We start from the raw sequence: 16577 nt of genomic DNA on the forward strand, positions 1-16577 counted from the left end.
TCCTAACATTTCAGAGCAGTTCTATCAATGCCAGTTTAGAACTGAAAAAGCACAATTCAACACCCCTCACAAACTAAATGTACAGCTATGTTCTCTGATGCTGATAGGCCAGAGTGGAGTCAGAACTCACCTACTCTAATGCCCTATACATGTCAACAGAAATTTGGCTGAAAAGTGAATGCACTCTATATGCCTTAGGAAAGAGGTGTATAAACCCCATTTCTAATTAACACCAGCTAAATACCGATATAGGTTTGTCTTTTCTAATTTCTAAATCTAAATATTTATTTTGGCAGCTAAGATATTTATTGGCTGAATTTTCCAGAGGCAACTATGGTTGATTGACCAGAATGTAGTCCTTACAATATAATGCAGTGGTTCTCAAAAGCAGGTTCCAGGGACAACCAAGGGTCCTTGAGGGGTTTCCAGGGGCTCCCCAGCAAAATGAGTAATAGTTCAATTTCACTATAATTCAATTTGCTAGAAATGACTCCATTGAGAGAATTTATAAGAATGACATATGTTTCACTCTCACCACTATTATCTCACCACATACAATGTCGAAAGTTAGACAATCAATACTAAATCAACAACAACAAATATATCACTGGGTCAAAATCTTATCCAGTGGGGGTCAAGTGTGTTTATTTGGACATTTGTGACATGAAAATGACATGAAATAGAATTAAAGATTAATCGAAAAGAAAAAAAAATGGTGAGTTGAACTGATGGATTACCAGCAATAGACAACATTTTCCAAGTATTTGCTGGTGGCCAATGTTAATTTCAAGCTCTGCCTGTATATAGCCTTGACTGCACTGCTGTTCAACACGCCCGGCCTACATGCCTTACCTGCCACTGTCAGAGAACTTCCTGCCAAGAGTCTGACATTCAGGCGTTTCCAGGGTCCGAGGCTGCCTGGAGAATGGTAGATGAGCGAGGGAAACAATACAGAACAGAAAAAAAAAAAAAAGATGGATGGATGAGAGGATGGAAGAGAGCATGATGGGAGGGATAAATCATTTAGATTGAGAAGAGTTTGACTCTGTCTGGGGGGCTGTCATTGGCCTTATAAGTTTATGATCTGGAAAACAGGAAATAGGAAGCATGCTGTGATGGATGGTGGGATGGCGATATGAATAAGGGGGCGCCACACACTCATGCTTCAACTTGACCTGTGTGTGTGTGTGTGTGGGTGCGTGCGTGCGTGTGTGTGTGTACCTCTTCTTTGTACTGAGGTGAGTTAAAGTCTCTTGAGTAGGAAGTAGCATCCATATTCTCCATTCATGGACATGATGATGACAAGGATGATACATGCACACGCACACACACAGACACACACACACACACACACACACACTTATGATATGAATAATGGACAGCATGGATTCTAAGTCATTGCTAAGCACTAAGCCTTGAAAGAGATCGACTTCTCAAAGACTGAGAGGAGAAGGAGAGCAAACAGAGGCTGGAGCACGAATGCGATTCCCAAAAGAAAAAAAGTACACTCTGCAGAATTGCAGAAAGCAAACTCAAAACAGTAAGATTTTACATCATAAGCAACAAAAACTACAACAGGATCCAAGAATACAAACTACGGACTAAATATCTCAGAGAAAATACAAACACAACCAGGACAAAATTACGACTACGAGGACCATGACCAAGAGCACAAGCTATAGGTACAATTCAACTGTAAACCAGAAGACCACCACTCAAAAACGGAAAAGCCATACAAGCAACCCTTTACACAATATGAGTGACTCGCTATAAGTGAACAAAGTAGAACTTGCCAAAGTAAAAGCCCACGGCAACTTTGTGACTTTTATTTTGACGAGTTCCACAGCACAAATCGGATTCACTCTCACTGTGCCCAGCTCAATGATCAAAACACAGCTGACTACCAAGGGTTTAGGGTTAGCAGAAGGGAGGTACACTGCAAAAAGTGACAAGATTAGCATGTGATTTTATGTTGTATTTGTTGAAATGAAGTGAGATTATCTAATATTTCAAGATAAATTATTTCTGTTGCATGCCAGTTTCAAGAAATAAACACAAACATATTCTAGTTTAGTTCTTAAGCATATGTGTTGAAAAATGAAGCTAGAGAAATTTATTGGAAAAAAAACAAACAAAATTATCTGCTGTTAACTTCACCTGCTATAAGTTATAATAAGCTTGGTTCGTCTTATCCAACATAAAATCACTCATTACACGTATTACTTTTAGCAGTGTAGCAGGAGCAGGAATAGTTAAGGTTAGAGGCTTAGGTTTGAGGTTAACGAATTCACTACCAGCTAGTCACGATAATATCAGAACTTGGCGGTAGTAGCACAGAGGCAAAGGGATTAGGGTTAGCTGCAAAGGTGAGGCGGAGCTTGACGTTTGCCTGAACCCAATGGGACCCGACTGGACCCAGAGGGTTTGGGTCGGGTTTGGTAGAATTTGTCACCTACAGGATTAAGTTTGGGTTGGGCGCAGATATAAAAACATTGTAAAAAAAAAAAAAAAAAAAAAGGGAATCAGTGAAATGTTGGGCATTAGTTGGGTTTGGCCTTATAAAAAGCCTTTAGCTATTAAGCCCAGTTTGGATTCAGAGAGAATTTTTTAAGGGTCAGGGTCAGGATGGGTTCAGATTTTTAGGCCCAAGTCAAGCTCTAAGAGGATGCAGTTGGGGTCCACATAGGGGTACCTGTCGTCTTCGGGGGAGGCGTGTTGGATAAGAATCCTGGGGCTGGCGGGACGTCTCCGGGGCAGGGAATGGGACAAAGATTTTCTATATACATAGGAAGATAAATCACTATTGTAAAAAAATAAATAAATTGATAATCTGATCTGCACAAGCGGACAATAGCCGTTGCATTTTTGGTTCTCTCTAAGCAATGGCTACATACCATCATACCACAGCAACTGATGTGATAAATATTTCAGACAAATTTTAATTTCTAAAATCCTATTCTGAATTGTTCACAATTCTGACAATGCGTTCATCTTTTGGGGGAAGTGGAACGCTAACAGTACTGGTCAACAAATAAAGCCTCATTGTGCACATCATGGTCATGCACATGTAGGCCTAAATTATATTAAAAGAGTAGCTAAACCCCAAAGCCAAATCTGTGTAAAGCCTGACATCTAATGGTAAAATTGCCATCTGCTATTGGCTGATCTTTGGTGCCAGGTCTGGTGATGTCACCTTCTATAGAGTACACCAGGTGGTAAAATCACCTGGCACCAAAGATCAGCCAACAGCAGATGGCCAATTTCAGTAGCATACTTTTACCATTCATGCAAATCGACATTGCGTGCAATTCACTAACACTTCTCAACACCAGCTCCACCAAATTTTGCAGCACATGAGATCTTGAGAAGTGCGGCATAAAAACTTTGTGCAATGAGTTTGTCCATTCAAAGTGGCTGCTATCATTGCCGCAACACTGATTTTCTCATGCTCATACATGGGCCACACAGGACTATCGAGCAGCAGACCACAAGTGCACAATTTGCACTTGCAGTTGGAGATGAAAGAGGCTATTTGCTTGCGTAATGCTCTTTTTGATTATTTGCGCCACAAAACCACATCTGCTACATGTAACAGAGGACACCTACCTTGACATATAGTAAAATGTACACATAAATGCATTTCATAGCTCTCTGTATATATTTTTTTCTGGGGGTACCGAGCAGAATTTAAATGAATTACATTGTAGGTCTTTAGAAGACTGTAGAAACCTATAGCAAGTATATTTAGATAACACTTAAATTTCTCCAGAATACACTGGGGATGCATTTTACTTCCCCACAACCCAACTTTGGGTCAAAACCCAGTCTTTGTAATACACTGCTCTATACTATTCATACTGCACTGTACTAATGACTAAATGGACTTGAAATATGGCCTGTGATTTCATTTGTGCTTTATGTGTCAACTGACTACTCCATTTGAAATGGGAACTTTATATCATTAGGATATTCAAACTTAAATACCGATCAAAATGAGATTGCACAATAAACTACAAGGTATGGAAAGGTAGAGGGAGCTATTTAGAAAGACAACACACACCAAAAACAAGATCGCAGTATAAAATAACCTGTAGGCTCTTTTACAATGACCATAATGATATGGAAGTTGCCAATGCAAATGAGAAAGGTGCAAGGGCGCATGCAATGTGAATCTCAAAAATAAGATTCAAGCATCACTATGCCTATGAATTTGTCATATATTCACTTACATAAAATTGGTGCCCTGGAAAAACTATTATTCATTTTAAAGTTTGATGCCATAAGTGGCAGAGGGCCTTGTCTTGTATGCATGTAACAATCAGTATGAGCCTGAGAGGCATTGGCCCATTCAAAACACATGGGTACAGGGAGAAAAATAACCAGAGTCACCCCAGTTCTGGAAAATGGACATTTTTGTAGCTAAAAGCTTGTTCCAGAACACGGACAAATTTACATACATTACTTTCCTATTTCTTTGACACTGGCACACACCAAAAAGGTTAAGTGGGAGCACAGGTTATTTTCCCAAATGGCCACGATTGGAGATAGGGAGGAGAATAGGTTGCCTAAAAAGAAAAGGGAACAAGTGAATCTAGGGTACATAGAGATGGACACTCCTCCAAGGTCTATAAAATATTCAGGTCAGGACAAAATAAAATGACAAAGCAATCAAGTTTCTTTGACAACAATGTGGATGTTGGCTGACCAAGGGACCAGCACTGGGACCAGACATCTTTTTTGGACCAAATGGGAAAGCTGGTCTTGTCGGGTGATAGTCCCATGAGTTGTTTACTTCCACAAATCAAGACTCAACCTCACAATTTATAGACCTTGGGCCACTCTAGGAAGGGTTATGCTGCTATTGCTGGGAAGTAAATGAGAAGAAAGAGTGTAATGTGCAAGGGTGGTAAGAAGATCAGTTCTCCTGAGGGTTTGGGTTGTGTGACGTTAAGCAGGATAAGGCAGGTGAGCAAAGGGGTTTTATCTGTAGCCACAGAAGTTAAAGAGCCAATGAGAAGTTATACAACTAGAGGTGCACCAATCTCTCAAACACTCATAATCAAATCGGTAAATGACGCTGTCTAGATATCAATACTTTAATGACATACTATTCTTTTTTTGTCCTTTATCTGTTAACCTATTCTGAATAAGCTGTTTTTATCTGTTAACCTATTCTAAATGAGTGTTTTTTACCTGTTAACCAATTCTGAAAAAGCTGTTTTATCTGTTGACCTATGCTGAATACGCTGAATTTCTCCTTTAACCTATTCTGATTAAGATGTTTTTACCTGTTAACGTATTTTCAATAAGCTACATCCTTGAGCCTATGTTATGTAGTCTATTTTTATTTCATCTATCATTATTAGTCTTTTATTTAACTTATTTAACTGAAGAGTGTCATCCAATGGTCAAGGGTCAATTTAATCAAATTAATAAATAAATGCACTTTGTTGTATAATAGGCTAATACTAATAGGTAGCATGAATGACTGTAAATTGTGTAGCACTTTGTACATGGTATCAGCTGATCTACTTATTAAAGTACTTGGTATTCATAATGGCTGTGAAAAATTGGTCTCATTGCACCTCTTTACACCAGTGGTTCTCAACGTGGGGTCCGGGGACCACCAGGGGTCCTTGAGGAGGTGGACTAAATTAGGGGTCCTTGATATGAAAAAGGTTGAGAATCACTGCTTTACACAACCTAGAGAAGGGGACTGTGGCAAAGCATGGAAGCTACTGGTTGAAACATGGCAAAGTAGTGGGGGGGGTACAGCGAGGGTCGGGGTAGGGTGAGGTGGGGAAGAGATTAATCTCAAGGTAACAGAGAACCACAGCGAGGGTACAGGGGCCACAAAAAGGCAGGAGAGGTATAGAGGGGGATCAGGGACTACAGGATGACAAGAAAGGCGACCGACAAAGCGAAGGGTAGCGGGGTACAGAGGCTGGTACCTTTCAGACTCTGGTGAGGGGGCATGATTGTCTGGAGTCAGACAGTTGGTGCTAGCGCTCCTAACCCTGTCCAGAGAAGGCTGAAGATCACTAGACAGGCACCAGAGCGCAACATGCCATCCCAATGGAGGAAGAGGAAGTTGAGGAAGAGGAGGAGGACAGGAAGAGGAGACAGGAGGAGAGCACAGAAACAAACACAAAGAGAAAAAACAATGGACAAACAGAAAAAAAAAAAAAAAATTAAAAGAGTCATGTTAGATTGCCAAAATCATAACGCTAGTCTGACAACAAAACCATGACTGGTTAGGTTGGAGATGGGATTGTCAAGAAGTTGTCATGGTTGTCATGGAGACAGGTTGTGTGGCCTTGGGTGTCATGGCAAAAGATGGAAGGCTCTCTGAACTTTTTCTCCTGACTCTGCAAGATATTTAACCATAGATTATGCTGTGTGTGTGCGTGTGTGTGTGTGTGTGTGTGTGTGTGTGTGCGTGCGCGTCTTACCTAACAGTAACCTCGTCTGTGAACCTGAGAACGCGGTGTGTGACGGAGCGGCGCGTTGCCGTGACAACGCTCGGTCCCGCGACAGAGCTTGTCTTTCGACATGCAGGCAGCGTGGAACTGGTTGTGAGATGACAAAAAAGAAAACAGCATGCAATCGCAAAATAAAACAAAATATAGGGGAAAGGGAACCTCAGATGGGGTGCGGAGCTCCTACTGCTGTGGAAAATACTCACATACAAGGAAGGCCGCAGGTTTTTGGAGATCTTATAAGGCGTGTGTGAGAGTGTGTGTGTTACCTTCTACTAGAGATATTTGCTCCAATTGTGATTTTCAAGTTTGAACGACAATTTAAGGATTACATGGTGGAGAAAATTCTATGTTATTGTATATGAAACCCTTTGAAAACCCCATTGGATAAACTCAAAAATGCATGTTGGTTAAGCTAAAAACAAAGCTGTCTTGACATTTTGAAGATACAGTGTTCACCCAACATTGACAATATGTAAGTATGCCTACTTTAACTTCAATAACAGGCCGAGCCGGCACCCCAACATGTCTGTCTGCACTTACCTGTACATGTGTTTGTGGGTACCGTTGAATAAGAGCGGCATCTTAGGTGGGAGTGTGTTACTGTGCCTAGTAGATCTCCTGATTTTAGCATGCATGCGGTAGACAGAGGTGGGAGAAACGGGAGGAATGGGTGGAACAAGAGAAAAAAAAGCAAAGGGAGTGTTTGGGACAACGGACGGGAAGTTCCTACAGGGCAAAAGAAGTGACTTAACCAGTGATTTTATGTAGTATTTCTGCTTATTACACTTGTTTAAGGATATTTCAAGTCAAATTTACTTGACCCACTGGCAGATTTTGCTGGCCTCAAGAAAATCCATATGTCCATATGTAAGTCATGTTTCAAGACTCCTTCATGTGTCAGTTACTTCTTCGGAAAAGCTATACTGTCACCCAACAAGTGAAATTTCTTGACACTATCTACATTTGTTACAGTGTAGAATGACAGTTTAACTTCATACATGTTGATTGCTACAGTAAATCCGAATCCCTGCTAAAATCACTGGCTAAGCTTGTAATATGTTGCAGAGCAGAACTAGAGCGCCACATGCCGGGCCTGGCAGCATCGAAAGCCAGCTCTCACCTCTATCAGCAAGCTTTAAAACACATCTGTGTTTTTTCCCCCCCCAACACATCTGTGTGTATAGTTAGGTACACCTTACTGTTACACTTAAACCCAACAGGTCTTAATGGCAACACATGCGATGACAACCAGGGTTAGACTGATATATTGGGCCGATATTGCCGTTTTAACACCAAGATATGATAGATATGATACAGTTTGTTTGATTACATACTTACTGAATTATTGATCGCTAATACACTGGTTGTCTATACTGATTCCACACAAGTAAGGATTAATATGTTTTGTTATCATTATTTTCCTGGGTTTCAATGGAGAGTTTTAGTGTCCCATGATGGTCTAAATGCTGTTTCAGAGGCTCTTTCACCCTGCCACAATTGAAAAAAAAAAAGTATTACTTTTTTGACACAAAATGATCAAATGTAAAGATTTTATCAGAATACTAATGGCAGTTTAAATCCAAAAATATTGTTATCGGCCTTCAAAATCACATATTGAATTGACTTGAACTGACTCTGGATATGATCTTTTCATGTAGATAGTGTTGATCATCTTGGTATGTCTTCATCAGGGTGCAGCGATTGTGCCAGGAATGTAAAGAAAAATGCTCCCCCTCTAACTAGACACACAGATGTGTTGAAATCTGACATTCTTCAAGAGTGTGACTTACCTCTTTGGCTGTGTGCTCAAAGGGTAATATAGCGCCCATGTGGACATGAAGTTGAAGTGATCTAAAATTGTTTTGTGTTCAGTTTTATTAAGTCTGGATATCTCAAAATGTATCAGGATATAGGAATACAGTGCAGAGAGGCGTGGGAATCATTTTAATCAAGAGGCAGAAGGAGAACAGGTAGGGAATCACTGGCTTGGGCCAAGAGTGAATCTCTCAACTGTTGGGGATGAAGCAGTCAGAACGCTCCTGCAGTGTCCTCTAGTGGACCTAAAGTAGTAGTACAACTGAACTGAACTACAGGACTCCATGACTTCCTTTTCACCTGGTATTGACATTTGATTCAGATCTGGATTGCGCGTAGATACGATTTAGATGGATTATATTTACACCTGATATTGAAATGCGTCTCCGGAATGCACATTACAATCATATTTCTCTTTCTACACTTGTCACTCCCTCTGGTAATATTTATGTCCTTAAAATTGGACAGTCAACAGCCTGTCTGGCATGTTGCTGACCATGGATCTTCAATGCATCTTGGGTGAAGTTGCACCTGGATTTGATGCTGGATTTTTTTTTTTTTCCTCTATCCCAGTACAAACTGATCACCTAGGTCACATGTTAATGCAGGAGAAAAGGGGATCTCTGTTGGATTGTGTGGTGACACATAAGATTAGAAAGTCCAACTTGTTGTGTTGAGTTGCTGTGTCTTGTGGAAGTACAGGATAGGGCAGACAAAGCTTGAGAAGAACTTCATGTTAAACTCCTTCTCACCCATATCACATCTTACTCACTTACACATATTGCACTCATTCTGTAAGAGTGAGATGCATCTTAAACCCTGCAGAAATCTCCACAAAGCATCTCTGTACATGGATCCTGTACAGCAAGGTTAGAAGTAACTAATTGCAATCACTCTCATTGCTGTAATCGAGGAACTTTTTGGTGTACTTGTACTTTTTGGGGGGAATTTTTGGAAGTGTTTATTGCGCTTTGCTACATTTTTAAATTGCCTCCACTTAAGAAAACAAATTTTGCAGGCTCTCCCTATAGCGTTCATAAATTGGCCAGTTGTGGAGCCATTAGCGGTGAGCGATCAGTCAGCAGGGAAGAGAAGCGTCATCTGGCTTCACTTTGTTAATGCACTTTATTATGTGACGTTTTTATTCAAAGAATCTAATTTGAATTCTAGGTCCTCTTGTCCTTTCTGCATTGCGTAAGAAAGCTCATTTGTAACTATGTTCTCTTCTGTCGCGTACTTTTTACTTTTACTTTTACTTAAATAGATTTTTGCGTCCGTAATTTTACGTCTACTTAAGCAGACTATATAGTATGTATGTCCAGTGATGGATTTAACCTTTCTAAGGGAAATTGCATAGAAAGATGATTCAATGAGAAATGCAACACTATGCACATTAAGCCATGACTGAAACCAAATCCAGAGACAAAACATAAACAAATGTGGTGATTGGCTGGTTTACCTGGTGTGGAGGCACTCAGCACTTTTGCCCCGCATTGATTGGTGGATCATGATGACCTCACTGTGGTTACCATGGGGATGGATGACACATGAGGAAATAAACAACAGTCAAAAAAACCAGAAGAGCAGAGGGAGAAGAGGGTGAATAGGGAAGAGAAGCCGCCGCTAGCTCGCACGCACACACACACACACACACACACATAGAAACGCCATAGACTTCTGCTATCAATGCCTTATTGTCTTGTTTTAAAGTCACATTTTACACAACATGACTGAATCACAGTAGTTACTGTACTGAACTCTTTTCAACGTCCGAACAGAGAGAGAGAAGAGGTAGAAAAATTGAAAGAAAGAAATTGAGAAATATAAAAATAATAAAGAAAAGGATTAAACTTGAAAAAAGGAGGGATGTGGCAATACTCAGATCATGCATTCACACTTACTGCAACACACACACACTTTGCATACAAGCGCATTGTCAACAGTCTCAACAGTTAAACGTCCAAACAGGTAGTCAATGTCACACACACACAAATAACAATAATTTTGACACACTGGAAACAAGCCACAACTCCTGTGACAATAAGCGCTAGTTACATATGGTATATTGTAAGTGGTGCTCACACACACACACACACACATGCACACACACACACACACACACACACACACACACACCTGTCGTCCAGGTACTCCTCCTCCTGGTGGCGACCTCTGGCAGCGTCGTAGTAGCGGGTTGGAGAGCGAGAACGACGACTGTGAGGAATCTCATCATCCAAACTCCTGGCAGGGAGAGACGGAGAGAAGGAAGGAAGGGAGGGAGGAGGGAGGGAGGGAGGGGGAGAGAGAGAGTGAGAGAGAGAGAGAGAGAAAGAGAAAGAAAGAATGAAAGGCGAAGAAACAAAAAGAAAAGTCAGATAGACAGGCAGTCAAGTAGCCAGATAGATGAGTAATTAAACAGACAAGTAATCAAACAGACAGGCAGCCAGACAGACAGGTAGGTAGTCAGACAGATAGACAGACAGGCAGTCAGACAGACATGTAGGTAGTCAGACAGATAGACAGACAGATAGACAGGTGGTCAGTCAGTCAGTCAGTCAGTCAGTCAGTCAGTCAGACAGACAGACAGACAGGTGGTCAGTCAGACAGATGGCTGGTCAGTCAGACAGACAGGTGGTCAGTCTGACAGACAAGTTGTCAGATAGACAGTCAGTCAGACAGACAGACAGACAGACATACAGGCAGTCAGACAGATGGGTGGTCAGTCAGTCAGTCAGACAGACAGACAGACATACAGGCAGTCAGACAGATGGGTGGTCAGTCAGTCAGTCAGACAGACAGGTTGTCAGATAGACAGTCAGACAGTCAGTCAGACAGACGGGTGGTGTCAGGTTAGTGGTCAGGCAGTATTGCAGCAGACTTGCAGAATGAGCCGGGCTCATTTGGCTGGGCCAGTAAAAGCAGAGCTGGCAGCACTGTGTGTTCTGCATCAGACAGACATTTCATTAGTAGATGGACTCAGCCTGCTGGCTTCCAACAACCTCTCCTGCCTCCTCTGTCCCTCTACCATGTTGCTTTTTACCTCTTCCTGGGTTTAGACTGATATATCACTTTGACATTTTACCAGGCCGATATTCGTCTTAAAATTACCCCCCCCCCCTCCGCCCCGCCTCCATCCTCACCTCTGGGCGGGGACGTTGGGCGGCCGGGACCGGGTGCGCCCCTGCTCCTCGCGGTGCGGGGAGACCGAGCGCGAGCGTAGGTGGTGGGTGGGCGCCCTCTGCTGCTCCGGCACCTCCAGGGTGGACGAGGGCTCCCGCTGCCTCTCCCGGCCACGCCCGTCCGCTGCTGGGTGGGCACGGGCCGCGTAGACAGACACACACACACACACACACACACGCACATAAATGGATGTGCACACATATATTCACACAGAAAATGAATGTACACACATCAAACACAGAAGAAGACAGGAGAATGCGTTTACGTTTTGAATTATGTCCGATAACTTCGGGTGTAGCCACTGTGGAAGCGACTGAGGAGGAAGAAGGAGGGAACACACACACTAATAAACACTGAAGAGGCAAAAAGAGGCAGAAATGTCTTTTCATGGCATAGTTTATACCAGTGATTCTCAACCTTTTTCATATCAAGTACCCCTAAGTTAGTCCACATTAGGGCCATGGACCCCCATTTGTCTCTCTGACCCAAATCTGAGAATATTTTTATTGTTAGATATGATTTTGTCCAGAATTCTATGACTATCTGTGTTGTGTGTTGTGTTGTTGTAGGCAAAGAGATAACAGTGAAACTATGATCAAAACAGTCATTCTTCTACATTCTGTAACTGTGTTAACTTCTTGTAAAGGACATAATGGTGAAGTTTAACAATTCATCAATTTGCTGGGGACCCCCTGGAACCCCCTCAAGGACCCCTGGTGGTCCCTGCACCCCATGTTGAGAACCACTGGTTTATACCATTCTCTGCTCCCAAAAACATGCAATGTGGAAGAAGTACAAATACTAGCAGACAAATGCTTTGATATTACATTTTCATCAGTGTCTTCTATCCATCAGCGTCCATTGTAGAGGTTACAATATTTATGTGTTCATCACACTGCTGTGAGAGAGGAATTATTTGGAAAATCCTGCAGTAATAATGCAGGATAGGCACATAGTGGCTGACCTCTACAATGGCTACTACTGTATACAGCACTAATGCAGAAGAGATACAGAGTGAAGTGAATTCTACAACAGCCTCTACAATGGCACTGTATCATACTTGAACTTATATAATGGATATAATATCCATAATAGACCATACCCAAGTATGGCAGATGAAGCAGGAGACACTCAGACAGTGTTTCAGCTTTACCAAAACTGCAGATCCAACCCCAGACTGTGAGTTTTGGAGTTAGGTGATGAGATCATGCCAGAGTAAAAAATGAGTTATCCTTCAGGAGACACTCAAACTCACCAGAAACTATAGAAACTAGATTTTTGTGGTAAAACCATATGCCTTTGTTTGAAGAATATGTTCATCCAATTCCAAGTTTTAGCTTCTATATGGAGTTGATGTCTTTATTTGGACAAAAATTATGCTTTTATGGGAAGACTGGCTCAGTCAACATAGTGTACACTAAAGTGTTAGCATGAAGCCTACTGTCATTCAACATAGTGTATGCTAAAGTGTTAGCATGGAGCCTACTGTCACTCAACATAGTGTACGCTAAAGTGTTAGCATGGAGCCTACTTAGTGTATGCTAAAGTGTTAGCATGGAGCACCTGAGCCAACAGTCCACTGGAGACCCATGGATGATTTTGATGTCTAGCTAGGTTCTAATCACTTAACAGGTATTGGTGATACTGGTGTATTCCATTAAGAATTGTAATTAAATATCCTATTAGAGTATGGGTTACCGAATATTTGCTGTATTAAAGCATTAGCCTACTGGTAGAGTTAGAATTGCAGCCTGCTATTTTTCTTTACTACATATGTATTTATTACATTGTGGTTAAAACTTTCTAGAAAACTAACAGTGTAATTGGTACAGCTTTGATTGAAATGATTTGGTGCCGTAGCACAACAATCCCTGAGGATAAAAATAGACATAGAGCGAGTGATCAGCCTTGAAGGTGTCTGGGCAACTCTGTCAGGCTTTGTTCTCATCCCAAGGTTGTTGGCTTCGTTACGGAGAGAACAGCACCTCAAAGCTCACAGTGGGGCAAAACAGAACTGTTACTTCTGTTTTGGAAAGTGATACCAAGGTTTTCCTTTTCATTTATTTCCTACCATGCATGGAAATTAAAACAAAAAGTTGGTTAAGAGTGATATGGTGTATTTTTCAGCTCAATCACTCTCTGTTTTTGACTCACACTCATTTGAGTAAAAACAGATACACACAGCGATTCCACCGATATAGTTTTCTGAAGGCCGATATCAATATCTTTTGGATTGAAGCTGCCAATAGGCAATATTTTATATATTCAATATGTTTAAATTTGACCATTTTCATCCCAAAACATTCCCCAAATGTTACAAGTGTTCATTGTTTCCCCCAGAACTTGATTCTTGTCCAGGTGGAAAAGCCTCGGAAACAACATTTAGATCATCATGGGACACTAAAACTCTCCATTGATACATAACTTAATTCATACTTGTGCGGAATCTGATCAATTGTTGCATTAGAATCAATTCAGTTTCCCATAGACAACCAATGTAGTATGTAATCAATCAATAACTTGATCGACATATCAGCAAACCTATATATCGGTCTAACCCTACTACACACACACATTCACACAAAGCCACGTACACTCACACGCACAAACAAAAACGTAAAGGCGAAATTATAAAAATCAAATATAATTATAGGTATTTTAAATAAATATAAAATAAAAATCAATCTTTTGTTTCTATTAGGGTTGGAGGTAAAGCTTAGATTTTTTTCTTTTATCCCAATCAGGAAACCCAAAAATAATACAAATAAATGTAAAATATAAAAAAAATAAATACATACGATACATGAAAATAAACATAAAAATACAATAAAAACACAAAAATCCCCCCAAAAAATATATAGGTATTTTAAATGAATATAAAATAAAAATCCTGAAAATAATACAGATTTCTAAAATAAATATCTAAAATCAATTTAAAATAAAAATCAATCTTTTGTTTCCGTAAAGCTTTGAGAATACAGAAAGAACTTCAGTATTCTCTTTCAGTATATATTCAGTTTTGTCATTAACCTTTGTTTTTTGCTCCGATGCAATTCAGTAAAACCCCCACCCACCTTTAGACACTACTGCTGTACCCTCATCAAATTCAGGCTCTGTTACACGCTGAGAACCTACACAACCATGGACACACACACACACACACACAAACACACACACACACACACACACAGGTACAAACATTAGGGAAGGGAAGGGACGCAAAGGGACATTTACATTGACATTGACATGGACCAGGATAAGAAATAGCTAAGACATAAATCATACATTCACAGTCATGTTTTACTCCCTCACACAAGGCTAAATAAAAAAAACAGACACACACACACACACTCAGACTCACGCTGCAGCTTCTTGCCGGGGGTATCTTGGTGTGTGTGTCTTCGGGGCAGGTATGGGGACGGTCGGGGCAGCGGTATGGACGAGACGTCGTGGGTTTGGAGTGGATACCAGTGAGGCTGGTCGTCCAGCAAGGCCGTCTCCAACTCTATCAGGATCTGTTCAAGTAAGAATCTACATTTATTGTCACATACATAAACGTCTGTTTTGCTACTCTTAACATTGATTAATACAACACAATAGTAATGCAACCAATATCCAGTTCATGAAAGCTTTTCCATTTGCTGTTCTTAACACCCGGAGTCTGGTAGCTCTTTCCTGGGAAGTTAATAACAACAAGCGGAACAGGTTGGGAACTGGGAAATCTCATCATCACGAAGACGCCTAGTCAAGAGCAAGTGGAATGCGTGATAATGTGTGTGTGCGATTCGTGTGTGTGTGCCTGGTACCTCTCCCATAAAGGTGCTGTCCTCCTCCGGTAGCCTGGGCTGGTCCCAGATGGTCAGCTCCAGCATGTGGTTGCGGAAATCCCTGCGATGGACGTGGGTGTAGACGAACGTCTGGTTCCACTTGGGCTCGCCGGTCTTCTTCACCGTCTTCGTCCTCCGTTTGCTCTTGTCACTGAGCGGTACATACACATACAGATACACACACAAATGAATGCAAACATATACACATACATATATCCATGGGATCTGTGTGTTTGTTTGTTCGTTTGATTGTGCATTCGTGTGTGACGCTTAGGTGAGCACCAAGCACCTTTCCTATTAGTAGTTATTATATGTGGATTGGAGATGCATTGGATACACTTTACTGTTAATGTGGCCAAATGGAGTCATTCCTATGTTCCCAGGGTCCTATGTTCCCCAGATTTATATGGTACATAATGGGAACATGACAAAGGGTCCTATGTTCCCAGGGTCCTATGTTCCCCAGCTCTAAATAGCACATAATAGGAACCTGAAAAAGATGTTCCCCAGCTCTGTATTCGCTTAATATGGTTAGTTAGGATTAGGGTTAGGGTTTAGGTTTAGGGTTAGGGTTAGGGTTAAACATAGGACCCTGGGAACATAGGACCCTGGGAGAGCATATATGTAGAACTGGGGAACATAGGACCCTGGGAACATAGGACCCTGGGAACATAGATATGCTCCCGGCCAAATGCATCTCTGATCGGTACCAGAGGTGGTTTGGGTGATTGGATCTTCACTGCGTCTTGGGTGCATCTACACCTGGTTTTGTTGAGTCTTTATCTGATTCAGGACGCATGTTAATGCAGGTGGGAAGGGTGTCTTTTCATCTCACTTGAGAACGTTTAGTTAGTTCCGATCCTAGTCGCATTATTGAAGTGCATTGTAGACATGTATACACCTTAATCGCACTATGATGTCCTATCGGAATTTTCGCAGCATTTTGCGACACGTACAGCAATCCAACTGCTTGACGACGCATGCTCTAGCTTCCAGCAAGTGTTGCACATTTTGTTTACAGAAGAAAAGATGACTGCCACCGGTAAAAAGAAGTGCCAACATTTTGTCCCGACCACAGTAGCAACATGACAGAAAGGGTTTCAGGTTAAATTCTGGAGGGAAACTCAGACGTAGGACGTAGGGATGTAATGTGGGCGTGCATCTTCAGTCATTAATCGGAGTATGCTCTGTAGCGTGTAATGTAAACGGGAATATGAATGGAATATTCTATAAGCAACTCATGTAAACACCGTAATCGAAATATTGTCTTATT

At 41.4% G+C, this 16577-nt stretch overlaps 1 protein-coding gene across 5 annotated transcripts in view; it reads right to left on the reverse strand.

Annotated features, from left to right (window-relative positions):
- LOC139649696 (regulating synaptic membrane exocytosis protein 1-like) overlaps positions 1-16577 on the reverse strand; it is a 100676-nt gene that overhangs the window by 16364 nt on the left and 67735 nt on the right. For 2 of the 5 annotated variants that reach the window (XM_071526172.1, XM_071526171.1), the window contains 10 exons: positions 15284-15455; positions 14839-14992; positions 14552-14608; positions 11438-11603; positions 10434-10538; positions 9757-9816; positions 5952-6041; positions 2693-2776; positions 1222-1278; positions 853-918 (listed from right to left, as the gene is read on the reverse strand). In XM_071526172.1, coding sequence (XP_071382273.1) covers positions 853-918; positions 1222-1278; positions 2693-2776; positions 5952-6041; positions 9757-9816; positions 10434-10538; positions 11438-11603; positions 14552-14608; positions 14839-14992; positions 15284-15455 — 1011 coding nt within the window. Of the gene's footprint in view, positions 1-852; positions 919-1221; positions 1288-2692; positions 2777-5951; positions 6042-7022; positions 7101-9756; positions 9817-10433; positions 10539-11437; positions 11604-14551; positions 14609-14838; positions 14993-15283; positions 15456-16577 lie in introns of all 5 variants that reach the window. The other 3 variants (XM_071526169.1, XM_071526170.1, XM_071526173.1) reach the window with 3 other exon arrangements.

Source organism: Centroberyx affinis, unplaced genomic scaffold (genome assembly GCF_046629955.1).
Source record: "Centroberyx affinis isolate AG114_WGS23_722 - 3 ecotype Tasmania unplaced genomic scaffold, CSIRO-AGI_Caff_v1 ptg001388l_1, whole genome shotgun sequence".
NCBI classification, from domain to species: domain Eukaryota; kingdom Metazoa; phylum Chordata; class Actinopteri; order Beryciformes; family Berycidae; genus Centroberyx; species Centroberyx affinis.